The sequence below is a fragment of the Trichechus manatus genome, unplaced genomic scaffold (assembly GCF_000243295.1).
Source record: "Trichechus manatus latirostris isolate Lorelei unplaced genomic scaffold, TriManLat1.0 scaffold00211, whole genome shotgun sequence".
NCBI classification, from domain to species: domain Eukaryota; kingdom Metazoa; phylum Chordata; class Mammalia; order Sirenia; family Trichechidae; genus Trichechus; species Trichechus manatus.
The window spans coordinates 3,267,413-3,282,086 of NW_004444147.1; the positions used below are offsets into that span (position 1 = coordinate 3,267,413).

Consider the following 14,674-nt stretch of genomic DNA (forward strand, 5'->3'; position numbering starts at 1 on the left):
CTTCTGAAGTTCTCCTGGAGTTTGGGAACTGACATTTAGTTAGACGCATCCTTGCTGTACAGCTTTACTCTTAAATATTATCTGAGTACTATTAACTGATTTGTTAAGTGTTGTCATTTTTCTTATTCCTGAGACTGTAAAGGGCGTGTAGGGTTTTAACTTTATTACTGTAAAATCTCTCTAGAGCAATAGGAGTAAACAAACCCTGTATTTTCTGCAACTGTTAAAGAAATAAATTTCTTCTCAGGCATATGTAGGCTGCTAAAAATTACCACATTTCTATAGCAGGCTCTCCTGTGTTTTAATGTTTCAGGACAAGCTGGTGGTAGAGTGTTTTTCACAACTGAAAGTCCTTAGCAAAGCCCTTGCTGTCAGGGAGCGGATGCCTGCCCTCGGGCAGAGTGGATGGGAAGAAGACGTTAGGCGTCTCCAAGTGTTTGCTTCTGAGTGGACATTAAAGAAAAGTCTCCTGCAGGCCTGGGGATTGGTCCTCAGAGCTAATATTCTGGAAGATGTCAACCCAGGTAATGTTCTCGAGTTTGACCAGCTGACGAATGCTCTGAGGTGTCCTCTGCCCTCTAGGCAAGAAGTTTTTCCCTTAGTTTTGTTTTTTTTTTTTTGGTATAATATAGAGTTGCTATGAGTTGGAATCGACTCAACGACAGTGGGTTTGGTTTTTTTTATAACTACCATTAAATAGATACCTGGCACAGGGCTAAATTTCACATATATTATTTAATCCAGTCATTAGAATCCTGCATGTATTAACATCACCATTTCAAAGATGAGAAACCCAAAGCTCAGGTTAAGCAATTTGTTCACACTCACTTAGCTGGCTGTTGGAAATCTCTTGATCACTATGCTATAATACAGCGTATGTCTTTTTGTCCAGACGAATTGAAGAATCTTGTGAATGCTCAGTGTTTAGACCTGAAAGCCAAAGGAATTTTACTGGGTTTTCCGGAGAAGAAGTACAGTGAAGCTGCCTCCCTGTCCCAGCCAGTCTTTACCTCCTTAATCCAACTCACCAGGAGTGTTCAACTGTGGCCCGCAATGGAGTACCTGGCTGTGCTTTGGCAGTACAAAGTGACGGCTGATTTTATCACACAGGCTTGTCTGAGAAGGTAAGCCACCCATTCAGTTATTGTCTTCAGGGGAACCTATTATCTTGTTAGATTATTCGGTGTAACCTATATGTGTAAACAAAGCACAACCTTGTCTTGAGGGGGAACAGTACCTATGGCAGAGAGGAGTCAATTGCCATTTTGAAAAGCCAAAACTTCTTGAAGATTCTTTGCCTATTTTGACTCTACCTCTGAAAGTCAAGAAGTTTTCTCCCCCAGTGGAGTTGCTTGTTTTTAAATAAATGTACTTTAATTTCTGTGTGTTCCATCTTCCATACATAGCAATTTTCTAGCAGTTCATTGATAGCCCACCCCCTACCCATCCCTCTTTATCTCTGGAACAGGTCCAGCAAAAACCAGCAACCCCACATAGATGAGGAGATAAGGCATCACATCGCATTTTGTCTTAAGCACACACCAGTTGCACCTCGACAGATGCGAGACCTTTGGTCTGTGCTGCACCACCAACAGGTAATAACCAAAATAAGAAAAAAGGGGGCGGGGTAGATAAATGCTCTTTCTACTATGAGCCAATGAGATTTTCTGTGGTGGACTTATGGCAGAACCTGATTAGCTGCCATTTTATTAAATTTCAAAATCCCATGTTGAAAACTAGTTTTTTTCCGAAAGACCTTTTAAGGAGAGAATTTTGAATGTTCTTTCACATAATTAAATGGGTACTTCACAACTCTGTCACAGAAATGTTCCGTTCGGTTTCCAGTTAAGTGAAGCTAAAATACTTGTTTTTATTTCCTGTTTGCTTAAAAATATATTGTGAGAGTGTTTTAAACCTCCCCTAATAATAACTATTTAACGAGAATACTGATAAACTCCTTGGTACAACTTCATCATTAGTGCAGCTTTAAGGTTTTTTCATAATAATACTTTATTTGGTTATTTATTTTGCTGATGTTATAATTGTGTTAATTATTTTACTGATATTTTCTCCTGCAACCTTATAAAAGCAGGTGTCATCTTAGTTTTATAACATTATATACAGATTAAGTGACTTGACTTAGATTACCCAGGATGGCAGAGAATTGGGAAAACAGGATTACTAGCCTTAAACCCCAGGTTAGTTTTAGATGGCTCTCATAAGACAGAGACCTGATAACTTGGCTTATGGAATCTTTCTCATATATTCTCTTACCTTATTATTTCTTTAGGTGTCTACTGAAGAAATTATTTCTTTATGGTCTGAGCTATTTAATTCCACATTTACGTCTTTCTGGAGCAGTACTGTGACTACAAATCCCGAGTACTGGCTGACTTGGAGCCCTCTGCCTGGTGTGCAACACAGGGAGACTCCCAAGTCCCTTTTGGACTCCACATTGAAGGTTTGTTTGCATAAAATTATAAAAATGTTTGGTAATCATAGAAAATCAAATAATAACTTATAAATTTCTCAAGGAAAGCAATACACGTTTATGCCAAGGATACAGCAGAGAGTAAGTACCGAGTAAGTACAATACTTTATTTCCTGTAGGATGTTAATAGGCGTACCTTCAGCAAAAGGAATTTCATCTTAAATGATTTGGGAAATTCTAAGTTAAAGTTTAAAAGTTTCCTTTAAAAAACTTACTTTTTTCTAATTATAATAGTATTATATACTTGTAAAATATTCAAACCATAAAGAAACATATAGAATGTAGACTTAACCAGAAATAACCACTCTTTGCTCTATATCCTTCAGTTTACATATATTTTTATATTAAATATGTATGCAAATTTAAAAAATAAGATCACTTTCTTAGTTCACATATAACCCATCTTGGAAGTCTACACATGTCATTCCATTGTACTAATGTACCATAATTTATTTAATCACTTTCTCATCGTAGGTGTTGAGATTTGCTTGCTTTTTTTCCCCTTCCTGTAACAAGAATAGCTGCATTGACTCTCCTTGTATAAATCTTTGTCCATTTATCTTAGTACTTCTGTGGATAAGTTCTGAGAATGGGAATTTAACCTGTGGTCAAAGTGTCTGTGCAGTTGAAAAAAATTATAGCTATTACCAGTATGTCTGGGCCGGGGGGGGGGTGGTTTTGTGGGGGAGGACTTGTGAAGAGGGAGGTCATGAGGTCCTGGGTGACTACAGGAAGATTTAGGACCAGATCACGCTTTCACTTATAATATGTATGAGCACCTATTTTTCCATATTCTTGTCACACTATGTGTGACCAACATTTTTAATTATTTCCAGTCATACAACTTTTTAAAATTTTATTTTAATTTGTATTTCTTTGATTATTATTGAGATTGAACATCTTGTCATATGTTTATTGATCCTTTTTATTTCTTCTCTGAATTTCCCACTCATGTTCATTGCCCATTTTTTTAAAATTACCTAGGTTGTTGATTATTTCGCTATTGACTTGAAAATCTATTTATATATTGTGATTATTAACTTTTGTCTAACATAATGGTTGGAGTATTTTTCTAGTTTTCTTTTGTCGCTCAAGTTTGTTTTCTTAAAAATCATACAAATTTTATAATATTTAAACTTTTTTTTTCTCCCCTACTTTCTGGCTTTTGTGCAATGCTTTAAAAAAAGGAAAAAATAAAAAAAATTTAAAAAGTCTTCCCTCACCCAAGAGTTAAAAAAAACATTTTCCATGTTTTCTTTTATATCTTTGCTTTTTGTTTTACATTTAAACCAGTTTCGTCTGGATATCTTGTTTTTGAGTTGAGAATGCAATTTTTTTCTTTTATACAAACAATAAATCTGAAAGAAATGCAGTAACATCATTTTTGACTAATTCATCCTCTCCACTCTCAGTTGAAATGCCACCTTTATCATTTACTAGATTCCCACAAATATATATGGATTTATTTTTTGACTCTATTCTGTTCTATTGCACGATCAAAGTTGATTTCTTCATTGCAGAACATCTCTAATAACTTCTAGTAATAAACCTTATGAATCCCCAAGAGTTGCATGGAGTATATGGTGTTTCCCATCGTATGTATCTGACCACTTAACCCTTTGTTGTGGACCTAACCTATTACTCTGTCCCACGTCAGCAGTCTAAGGAGCACAGGTTTGGGAAACTTGATCCCTGGCTGTTACATTTATTTCTAAACTCTTCTCCCTGCCTCCAAGTCTCACTCTCCTGCAGAGTGCCCTACATGTAAACTGCAAGAATGATCTTCCTAATGCCCAGAATTGAGGGCATTTCTGTGATTTACAAAAGCACCCATTGCTTCTAATTTCATAGAGAATGGAGTTCACATTCTTTTAGGGCCTACTAAGACTTGACCTCAGTCTGCCCTTCCAGTCCTGTCTATAGCTGATTGTTACCCATTTCTGGCAATTTGAATCTTCTTTTTTATTCTCTTTCCTCCATCCAGGGTGCCTCCGGTGCTCCTCATTGAAATGCTTGTTAATTTCTAAAAGTTACTTGGTTCCTGTCTTGTCCCTCAGGGCCCAGGCAGTCTCAGCAGAGCCCTGTTCTCCAAGTGCTGCTTTGAAGTTTTGACCAGCAGCTGCAGGGCAACTCCCTGGGATGTGAGTGGCCTCTCCAGCCTGTCCTCCTCACACGTCACCTTGGGAGAGTGGGTTGAGAGAGCCCAGCAACTGCAGGATGTCAGCTCGGTGCTTTGGACCAACATGGCTGTTCCTTCAGTAGCAGAGTTCAGGTATCCCAATCCCCCCAGGAGTGCACCCTAAAGCTCCTGTCTTTGCTCTGGAGCTTGCAGCAGGGAACCTCACTCAGAACTTGCTTCTGTAGTGGCTAGTTCTGGTGGGTGACGGCAAAGCTGTTTTCTTGATGGAGCAGCAGATTTTCAGTCCATAACAGAGCTACCACAAGTTCGTCGTTCTTTCCAAAGAATTTTAATCATTTGGGACCAAGGGGTGAGGGTTAGAAAACCATATAAGATTATATGAGAACAGAAATCCACCTCTAAGTACTAACAGTGCAGTCAGCAGTCTCATTTTCTGTAAGAATGATGAGGTAAAAAAGGAATGCTGTTTAATACAATACAAGCCCTTTAGTGCTTCCTTATTGTCCCCACAGGCGCACAGACTCCCAGCTCCAGGGGGTGGTGCTGTTCCGGCACCTGGCAGGCCTCACGGACCTGCTCCCGGAGCCCCGGCGGCAGGAGTACATGCAGAACTGTGAGCAGCTGGTGCTTGGGGACAGCCAGGCCTTCCAGAATGTGGGCCAGACTCTTGGGGACATGGCTGGTCAGGAGGTGCTGCCCAAGGAGCTGCTCTGCCTCTTGCTCACCTCCCTGCGCCACTTTTTTGGGGAAGGGGAGAGTAAGGAGAACCTGCCTGAGCCAGCCCATCGCGGGAGCCTCTGGGTGCTCCTTGGCTTGCTCCAGATTCAGACTTGGCTTCCCCAGACACGCTTCGACCCTGCAGTGAAGAGGGAATACAAGCTCAAGTACACCAAGGAAGAGGTAGGAGAGGCGAGAGTTTGGAGCATGGGCTCCATGCCTGACTGGCTGGGTTTGCTTACTACTTCTTGCCTCCCTTTTGGGTGCTCAGGGCACCAAAAGGGTGATTTTGCATAAGCTGCCCTGTAACTTCCCAGGAGTCTGTGCTGTGGACTCTCCGTTTTCCTATGTCAGCGTTCCCGTGACTAGGCTCAGGCTCTGGGAAGGGCCTTCCTAAGGTTCTGATGTGTCTGTCTACAGGCTGCGGTGGGGGAGGGCAAATCAGTAGTATACCTGAGGTATTGCCAGAGAAATAGTGGTATTCCTCACTATCCAGACTCTAGCTATCTGAACTAAGTTTTGGATATTTGGATTTGGTAGATAACTTTTTCAGATAGGGTTATAGTATCTCTCAGTTTTTGAACTTTTATTGTTCATCTAAAATTCAAGAGTGAAATAGAATTCAGATAAGGTATCCCGTGATGTTTAAACTTCCAACCAAACTCAGAAATTAAGGTTTTCATACCTTAAGATACTTATATGCTAATACTGTATTTTAGAGAAGAAAAATTTTATTACATGCATTAAAGGCTAAGCTGCTATAATGAAGAGACTCAAAAGTTCAGAGTTGTCGATAAGATAGCAGTTTCTTTCTTTCACATAACAGCTTTGAGGTGAGTGGTCCAGGTTAATGGAGCAGAGCCACCTGCCCTTGTCCTCCTTCAGGAACCCAGATTCCTTCCATCTTGTTGCTCTACCATCCTTCAGGGTATTGTCATCATCTGCATGGTCAAAGCCAGGTCACAGCAGACCAGTTTCTCCCCTTTTTGTTAGTTACACCAGCTGCATTGTGAGTGGAAGACCCGAAACCTCTCATCCCGGCTACAAACAGGAAGAGACCTGGAAGATGAAGCCATTATCAGTTACTCTCATCCTCATGTCAGGTAACACAGCAGAGTCATTATTTGTGTTTGCGGTTATTGACTCCCCTTTGTAAAAAGATACTTTTTGATTAACTTTGCAATAGTATTAGAGGTGATGATATACATCTTTCAACTACATTAGCAATTAGATCCTAAAGCCATGGTTATAGACTGTAAAAGTACCTGCTTTGAGAGAGGAGGTTGGGTATTCAAGGTGAGGATCCGTGTGGGGCCATGATGGTTGAAACCAGAATTTATTCTCAACATGGAAGAAGTTGGGTGTGGTGATGTGTACTGTACTTCTGTGTCACCCTTGCCTGTAGATCTGTTTCCTTAGTAGAGTATATACTGTTTCCAGCATAGTATAGGGAGCTCTGGGCTCCAGTCCTATTCTGGCTCTTTGACTTTAGACCTTGGGTAGACCACTTAATGCCTTTAAGCCTCGGTGTCCGTATCTGTGAGAGGAGGATAATAGTAGTACCGACTTCAATGAGTGATGGTGAGGCTTCAATGAGATTTGCAGCTACCGTGCTTAGCAATATGTGTAGCCCGTGGCAAATGCTCTGTAAATTTTTACACTTTCATTTTAATTGTCAGTATCATCATCACGTTATTCTGCAACCACTGATAGGTCTTCATTCTACTCTTCCTAGCTGAAGGCACATTCTAGATTTGCTGCTCTTCCTCTGATCGAATTTGCGTGTTGTGTTAATTTGCCTTCAGGTTGCTCCACCAGAGAATTGCTCAGCTGGAGAATCTGATTTGCACCCTGTCTAAGAAGCAGGCCTTCAGACCCCAGCTGCCTGCATACGAGTCCTTGGTGCAGGAGATCCACCACTACGTTACCAGCATCGCAAAGGCCTCAGCTGTTCAGGAACTGCTCTCGCGACTCCTCCAGGCTGTCCGCGTGGACAGGCCTCGGTCTGTCCATGTGGCCCAGAGCCTGCTGAAGGAGGAGGCTTCTTGGCAGCAGTCACACCACCAGTTCCGGAAGCGGCTGGTAGAGGAGTATGCCCTGTATCCAGACGCTGTGGCCCCACTGCAGGCGTCCATCCTGCAGATGCAGCACGGCATGAGACTGGTGGCATCAGAGGTCCACGCCTCGCTCCACAGCAGCGTGGTCTGTGCGGACAGGCTGGGTGCGCTGGCCACATCCCTGCTGGCTTTCCCGTCCGTGGGCCCCACCTTCCCCACCTACTATGCTCATGCAGATGCTTTGTGCTCTGTGAAGTCAGAGGAGGTGCTGCGAGGCCTGGGGAAGCTGACCCTCAAGCGTTCTGGTGGAAAGGACCTGGAAGGCAAGGGCCAGAGGCCCTGCCCGACCCGGGAGCAGCTGATGATGAACGCCCTCCTCTATCTGCGCTCCCATGTGCTGTGCAAGGGAGAGCTGGACCAGCGGGCCCTGCAGCTCTTCAGGCACGTGTGCCAGGTAAGCCATCTCTGGAGGCCTGCCCAGCCTCCTGATGGAGGGAGCTGTGCACACGCAGGGCAGCCTGTAGGACATGACAGAGCCCAGGAGGTATAGAGACCAGAGACTGTGTGATTAGGAAGCAGGGAAGCTGTTGTCTGCTCCTTTTTCCCACCTTTCTATCAGGCTTTTGGGCCTTTATTCCTCAAATTTTAAGGGTTTTTTTTTTTAATTAGTAATGTTAGCCCCTTATCTGTGAAAATATACTGCAGGTATTTCCCCTTAAATAATCAGTTGTCTTTTTACTTTGTTTATGGTGATTTTTGCATGTAATTTTAAAAATGTGTCAATTTTTTATTAATATTAAAGGAAATAACTTCTGTTGGCTTTTCCCATATTAATAAAGTCAATATGTTCCATTGCAGATAATTGAGAGAATAAATATAAGCAAACATTTCTGACATACTAACATTGGTATATCCCACTTTAGGCTTGATTATATGTGTATATGTATCTGTAGATGCGTGTGTATGTACACTGTAAAGATTTTTTTTAAAAAGTCATTTATCCCAGTGGTTTACAAGTGTTTCTTAGTAGCACAACCCTTTAAAAAGTAAAACTCTTAACACAGTGACCCAATATTTAACAGATGAAAGAGCTCCTCTGGTTGTGGTCGGTTCTGTCTCCTCCATGGTTCCCAAAACATGTCCTTAAAATGCTAGAACTCTATGAAGCGGACCAAAAAAAACCAAACTTGATGCCGTCGAGTCGATTCCGATTCATAGTGACCCTATGTGACAGAGTAGAACTGCCTCACAGGGTTTTTAAGGAGTGGCTGGTGGATCCGAACTACTGACCTTTTGGTTAGCAGCTGAGCTCTTAACCACTGTGCCACCAGGACTCCATGAAACGGACAGCAAACTAGTAATAAAACCCATCTGTTTTATGGCTTGTTTTTCAAAATCTAACAACATAGGCTGATCATTTCCCATTATTACATATTCTTCATTTGCGTTATACTTAGTGACAGCCTAGTGATCTACTACGTGGGTGTGCCATAGCCATTTAACCAATTTCCTATCATTGAACATTCACATTTGTATGTAATTTTTTGCTAATCTGATAAAAACACCACCACAATGAATATTCTTGGGTACAAATCTAGAAAGCAGAATTGCTGGGACAAAGGTTATATACATTTTTAGGCTTTTAATACAGTTACCTTCTGTAAATGCCTGTTTCCCCAGTCCTCATCAGTGCTAGATTTAAAAAAAAAACCCGTTGTCATCGAGTCGATTCCGACTCATAGCGACCCTGTAGGACAGAGTAGAACTGCCCCATGGGGTTTCCAAGGCTGTAAATCTTTATGGAAACAGACTGCCACATCTTTCTCCCACAGAGTGGCTGGTGGGTTAGAACTGCCAACCTCAGTTATTCGCAGCTGAGCGCTTTAACCACTATACCACCAGGACCCCTTGTCGTACCACAGCAAGGAGGAATTTAGGAAACTCAGATTGCTACAGATAGTTTGAAAACACTTGTTCTCTAGTACATGGAATGTAGTTTCTTGGATGTTGGCTTTTATTTGTTTTTGAACCTTGGATATTTTTCATGAGAAAGCAAGTCTTGCCTTTGTTGCTTGTGAGCGACTCAGCAAAGGCAGGTAAGCTCCCTTCTGCATGTGTGACTTATTTAGGAAATCATCAATGAGTGGGATGAGCAGGAACGCATAGCCCAAGAGAAGGCGGAGCAGGAAAGCAGTCTCTACAGATACAGGAGCAGAAGCTCCAGAACGGCCCTGAGTGAGGAAGAGGAAGAGGAGCAGGAGTTCAGGAGACGGTTCCCTCTGCATGACAAGGTAAGGCAGTGGTCGTGGGGCTTGTTTTGGAATGAATTCTCTTGATACCACACGTTTCCTTCTAATGGTTATAGGCTTTTAAATAGATCTTAATGCATGTAAGTCGCCGTTTCAGTTTCTTGATCGTTCATGTTCCTCCTTTCCCTCTTCCTTCTGGTTTAGTCTGGTTAGAACTAAACTAAAAGTTAAATTGCTGTGATATTATTTACAGGATTTTGCAGATATTTTGGTAGAGCCAACCCTAGATGAGAAAAAGGGAACTTCAGATGGTCAAGAAGAAGAAGCAGCTATAGACACCGCTCTCCTCTCCCAGAGTTCAATGCAAGCTGTGATGCTGATACACCAACAGCTGTGCCTCAACTTTGCTCGATCCCTCTGGTACCAGCAGACTCTGCCGCCACATGAGGCAAAGCATTACCTGAGCCTGTTTCTGTCCTGCTATCAGACCGGGGCGTCACTTGTAACACACTTCTACCCTCTGATGGGTATGGTGGTTTACTTTTGTTATGCCCTTGGGAATTCAAAGCAAATAGGTGCCTTTACTACTTCTGGAACAATTAAAACAATCACTTCCTATTTTCACTTAATTCCTTAGTGATGGAGTTTCCTTAGTTTAAAGAACTTAATCTGATTCAAAAAATAGATTTAAAATTCTGCAATAAAGACGCATTTTCATCGTTTGAATACTCTGGGCTAAAGGGATTAAGAAAATAAGGACACGGAGTTAGTTTAAATGGTCTTTTTCTTCCGCATTATTTGTACTTTTCCTCTAGTAGTTACAGTGCTTTTCAGATGAAGTGATGTCTTCTTCGGAACAACCTAGGAACTCAGAAATTAATCTCCCAGACTATGGTTTGTTGGCAGTTGGTTCAGTGCAGTTTCCTACATGACCCCCTGAGTTAGTCCATGCAAGTAGGCAGGAGGTTTTACATTTTGACTCTCCCTACCCAGAAAGGTTACAAAAAATTTGGAATTTGAATGCATCAGGCTGAATTCAGCACCTTTTTGATTATATCTAGGCAGAATCTGAGTTTTTCTAAATAACCCAGAAACTTGGCAGCTTGACTATTGTGGTATTGGAGTCACAGTTCTCTAGGCCAGTGTTGCTTTGGGGAGAACAGAATTGAAATATCTGCTTCGTTAGTCCCAGTTAGTTCATTATTTCTGAGCATGTTTCCAACATCTTCGTAGCTTATTGATAGACCTGTTTACTCAGGTCACTGAATTTACCATGATCTTGTTTAACTTCACAGGGGTTGAGCTGAATGACCAACTCTTGGGCAGCCAGGTTTTGGCCTGCACCCTCTTCCATAACACTCTCTTTGGGGAGGCCACCTCAGACCTGATGGTGAAACCTGATGGGCCCTATGACTTTTACCAGCACCCCAACGTCCCAGAAGCCCGGCAATGCCAACCTGTGCTTCAAGGCTTCTCAGAGGCTGTCAGTCAGCTGCTGCAGGATTGGCCAGAACACCCAGCCCTTGAGCAGGTAAGGCAGCCCGTGAGGAAACGGTGGACTGTCCAAGGTACCTAATCTGCACTGAGGTGGCCTCAGGCCATCCTGGAGGCATGGACTCGCACATTTGAAAGGGTTTGTTGTTGTTAGATGCTGTTCAGTGTACTCATACTAACCACGTGTGACTCAGTAGAACTGCCTCATGGGGTTTTCTAGGTAGATTGCCAGGTCTTTCTCCATGGAGCTGCTGAATGGGTTCAAATTGCCAGCCTTGCCATTAGCAGCCTAGTGCTTAACCATTTTGCTACCATGGCTCCTTAAACAAAGATTTAAAGAACCCTAATTCAGTGAGAAAGTACTTCTTTAATGCAGGATGAGCATACCAGTTGGTATTGATGTTGTATAAATGATGTTTGGGGATTCCATTGTCGCAAAAAACAAACAGACAAACCAACCCATTTCTGTTGAGCAGATTCCGACTCATAGCAACCCTATAGGACAGAGTAGAACTGCCCCACAGGGTCTCCAAGGAGCTGGAGGTGGATTCGAACTGCTGACCTTGTTAGCAGCCAGGCTCTTAACCACTGCACCACCAGGTGTCCTTCATTGTCCCAGGCAGCATTCATTTTGTTTGCTGATCAGAGGGTGCTGTCTACGCATTATAATGCTGTTAGGCTGCTCTGCTTATTTAGACATATCTGTTACCAAGGGCCTCATGGTTCTCTTAAATGTGCTAGAATTGGGCCTTGCGTTTTCACGATGGGCAGTTTTACCTTAGATATTATTCTTTGGTCTTTAGTCGCTGTTAATAACTCTTATTACAGAGAGTAATGGAAGTAATTCTTATCAAACTCAATCTTCCTTCCAGAGTTATGCAACAGATACAGTGTTTATCTCAGTCAGGATCCACAGGTCCAGAAGTTTTATCCATAGCTTTCAGAGGTGCTTATAAAGGAGGGGATTTGTGTGAAACTTCCAGTCAGGCCTCTCTTCAGTACTCTGTGGCTTTGGTTCATTAATATTCCCACTAGATACCCACGTTTGTTTGTTATCTCTGCAGCTTCTGGTTGTAATGGACAGAATTCGTAGTTTTCCACTTTCCAGTCCCATCTCAAAGTTCTTGAATGGCTTAGAGATCCTTCTAGCAAAGGCACAGGTAAGATGATGATCTGTCTTTTCCCCGTTTTAATTTGTAAGCAACTGAGAAAAGATTTGTGGCACCTATGTTGTTAGAGGGACAGACAGTGATAGTTTGGGTTGGAGAAGGATAATCTTGCATGGTGTTTGTGGCATGTGGTCAGATCAGTACAAGTGAAGCCACTGCCCACACAGAGGACCATCCGTCTCACCTGCTCTTGAGGGTAGAACTCGGTGTTTGCCAGTACTGAGGGCTCACTCTGCCAGGCACTTCCAGGTGGGCCTTCTATGCAGCTGAGTGCCTGTATACATCACCTCCCTTCATATTCTCAGCCTTGTGAGGTGGCTGGTATGTCTTCGCTTCAAAGGTTGGGGTTCTACACTTTGGAGGGATTGCGTGACTTTGTTCATAGACAGATAAGTAATAGCAGGAACTCAGACTTAGGTCACCAAAACCCATGCTTTGCCTAAAGCCTGTAAACTTGGCTCTGCTGGAGTACTGCCAGTGACCAGGGAGGACGTGAAGCTGGATAGGCTGGATGTAAACCCATTACTGCTGTTGGAAAAGTAGCGTAAATGGTATTCAGGGGCCAGTAGTGTTGAATCTGAGTTCACTTAGGAAGAGTCCACGATGTTCCTGTGGGGGAGAGGGTGATTAAGGGATTAAATAATAACCATGTTGTTGTTGCTGCAGTTAGTCACCATTGAGTCGATTCCAATTTTGTTTCTTTAGGATTGGGAGGAAAATGCAAGTCGAGCTCTGTCTCTGCGGAAACATCTCGATGTCGTTACTCAGATGATCATTCGATGGCGTAAATTGGAGCTGAAGTAAGTAATACTCACATTTATCTCTTCCCTCCTCCTCCTGAGCTTGTGTTGTCGGGATTTTTGTCTTTTGATTGTGTGCACTTTTCAGGGTGTATGGAGTATGGCAGTTACAGAATGTGCTTTTCATTCATTAACCACAGAGTTAAAAAGCAAGGCATTAAAATGAGAGAGATCTGAAAAATGGCATATGTTCCTGAGGCAGCAAACTTGATATCTTCCTCATGTCCGTTTGAGAGGAAACAATGGGGAGCATTTAGCTGCTGCTTCTGTGATTTCAGATGTTTCAAATGAGCTGTCCTAAATTCTTCGCTGGCCCTTTCTCTCATGTTTCTAGCTGCTGGTCCATGAGTCTGGATAATACCATGAAGCGCCACACTGAGAAATCCACCAAGCACTGGTTCTCTATTTATCAGATGCTTGAGAAGCACATGCAGGAGCAAACAGAAGAACAGGAAGGTAATGCCTTTGTGTCCATTGCCTGCTTACGTAGCGATTCCAAGCTAAACTTAGAGGGCAGTGGTGGTTCAGTGGTAGAGTTCTACCTTCTGTGCTGGAGACTGGGCTTCAATTCCTGGCCAATGCACCTCATGCACAGCCACCACCCATCTGTCATTTTGCGTTGCTGTGGTGCTGAAGAGGTTCCAGTGGAGCTTCCAGACTAATATGAACGAGGAAGAAAGGCCTGACTATCCACTTTGGAAAATCAGCCAGTGAAAAGCCTATAGATTACAACAATCTAATCTGCAGATAATCATGGGATGGCACAGGACTGGGCAGTGTTCGTTCTGTTGTGCGTGGTGTTGCCATGCGTTGGGGGCAACTCGACGGCAGCTAACAACAACAGTAAACTTGGAGTGCTGCAGGATGCGGGCTTTACCTGGTCTCATTGCTCCTCGTCCCACTGCTTTCATGTGGGCATGAAGGATGCCCCATGTGAGGTCAGCCAAGAAAACAGTGTAGTTCTTTTTTTCCTGAGAGAATAACTGAAATCAGAGAGCTTTGCGTGACTTGTCCAAAGTCTGGAGAATCAGTCATAAGATAAGGTTTCCTTATGTTCTCTGTCCATGAGACAAATCAAAATGAAAGTTGCCTGTGTGATAGGTAGTAGTTAACATACTTGAGTAAAAAGGTTTCAATTTCATGCTCACAACAAGCACCTCATAATTCAGTTTCATAATCTGCTGTGAGTACATTTAACACATACCCTCTGTGCAGCTAATGGTTTTAAAGCAACTTGTAATTTAGCTGTGGTTCTTGCCTTAAAGCCCGCTTTAATTGTAGTCTCTGCTGGACAGCCACCCTCATTCTTTTGTAGACTACGTACACATTATGACTAGGGAGCGATGGTTGAGGGCAAACTTAAGTTTTCCTCTTTGAATCTCTAAAGATGACAAGCAGATGACCCTGATGTTGCTGGTCAGCACATTACAAGCATTTATTGAAGGATCTTCACTGGGAGAATTCCATGTTCGTCTTCAGATGTTACTGGTTTTCCATTGCCATGTCTTGCTGATGCCACAAGTTGAAGGAAAGGGTGAGAATATTTTTTCTTTTTCT

At 42.6% G+C, this 14,674-nt stretch overlaps 1 protein-coding gene across 1 annotated transcript in view; it reads left to right on the plus strand.

Moving 5' to 3' along the window:
• MDN1 (midasin AAA ATPase 1) overlaps nucleotides 1-14,674 on the plus strand; it is a 178,376-nt gene that overhangs the window by 120,325 nt on the left and 43,377 nt on the right. Inside the window, exons 56-70 of the mRNA XM_023742487.1 lie at nucleotides 314-524; nucleotides 893-1,124; nucleotides 1,469-1,595; nucleotides 2,291-2,461; nucleotides 4,549-4,763; nucleotides 5,144-5,531; nucleotides 6,342-6,451; nucleotides 7,154-7,859; nucleotides 9,535-9,696; nucleotides 9,908-10,181; nucleotides 10,950-11,185; nucleotides 12,213-12,308; nucleotides 13,023-13,117; nucleotides 13,452-13,573; nucleotides 14,505-14,651. Coding sequence (XP_023598255.1) covers nucleotides 314-524; nucleotides 893-1,124; nucleotides 1,469-1,595; nucleotides 2,291-2,461; nucleotides 4,549-4,763; nucleotides 5,144-5,531; nucleotides 6,342-6,451; nucleotides 7,154-7,859; nucleotides 9,535-9,696; nucleotides 9,908-10,181; nucleotides 10,950-11,185; nucleotides 12,213-12,308; nucleotides 13,023-13,117; nucleotides 13,452-13,573; nucleotides 14,505-14,651 — 3,292 coding nt within the window. The remainder of the gene's footprint in view (nucleotides 1-313; nucleotides 525-892; nucleotides 1,125-1,468; nucleotides 1,596-2,290; nucleotides 2,462-4,548; nucleotides 4,764-5,143; nucleotides 5,532-6,341; nucleotides 6,452-7,153; nucleotides 7,860-9,534; nucleotides 9,697-9,907; nucleotides 10,182-10,949; nucleotides 11,186-12,212; nucleotides 12,309-13,022; nucleotides 13,118-13,451; nucleotides 13,574-14,504; nucleotides 14,652-14,674) is intronic.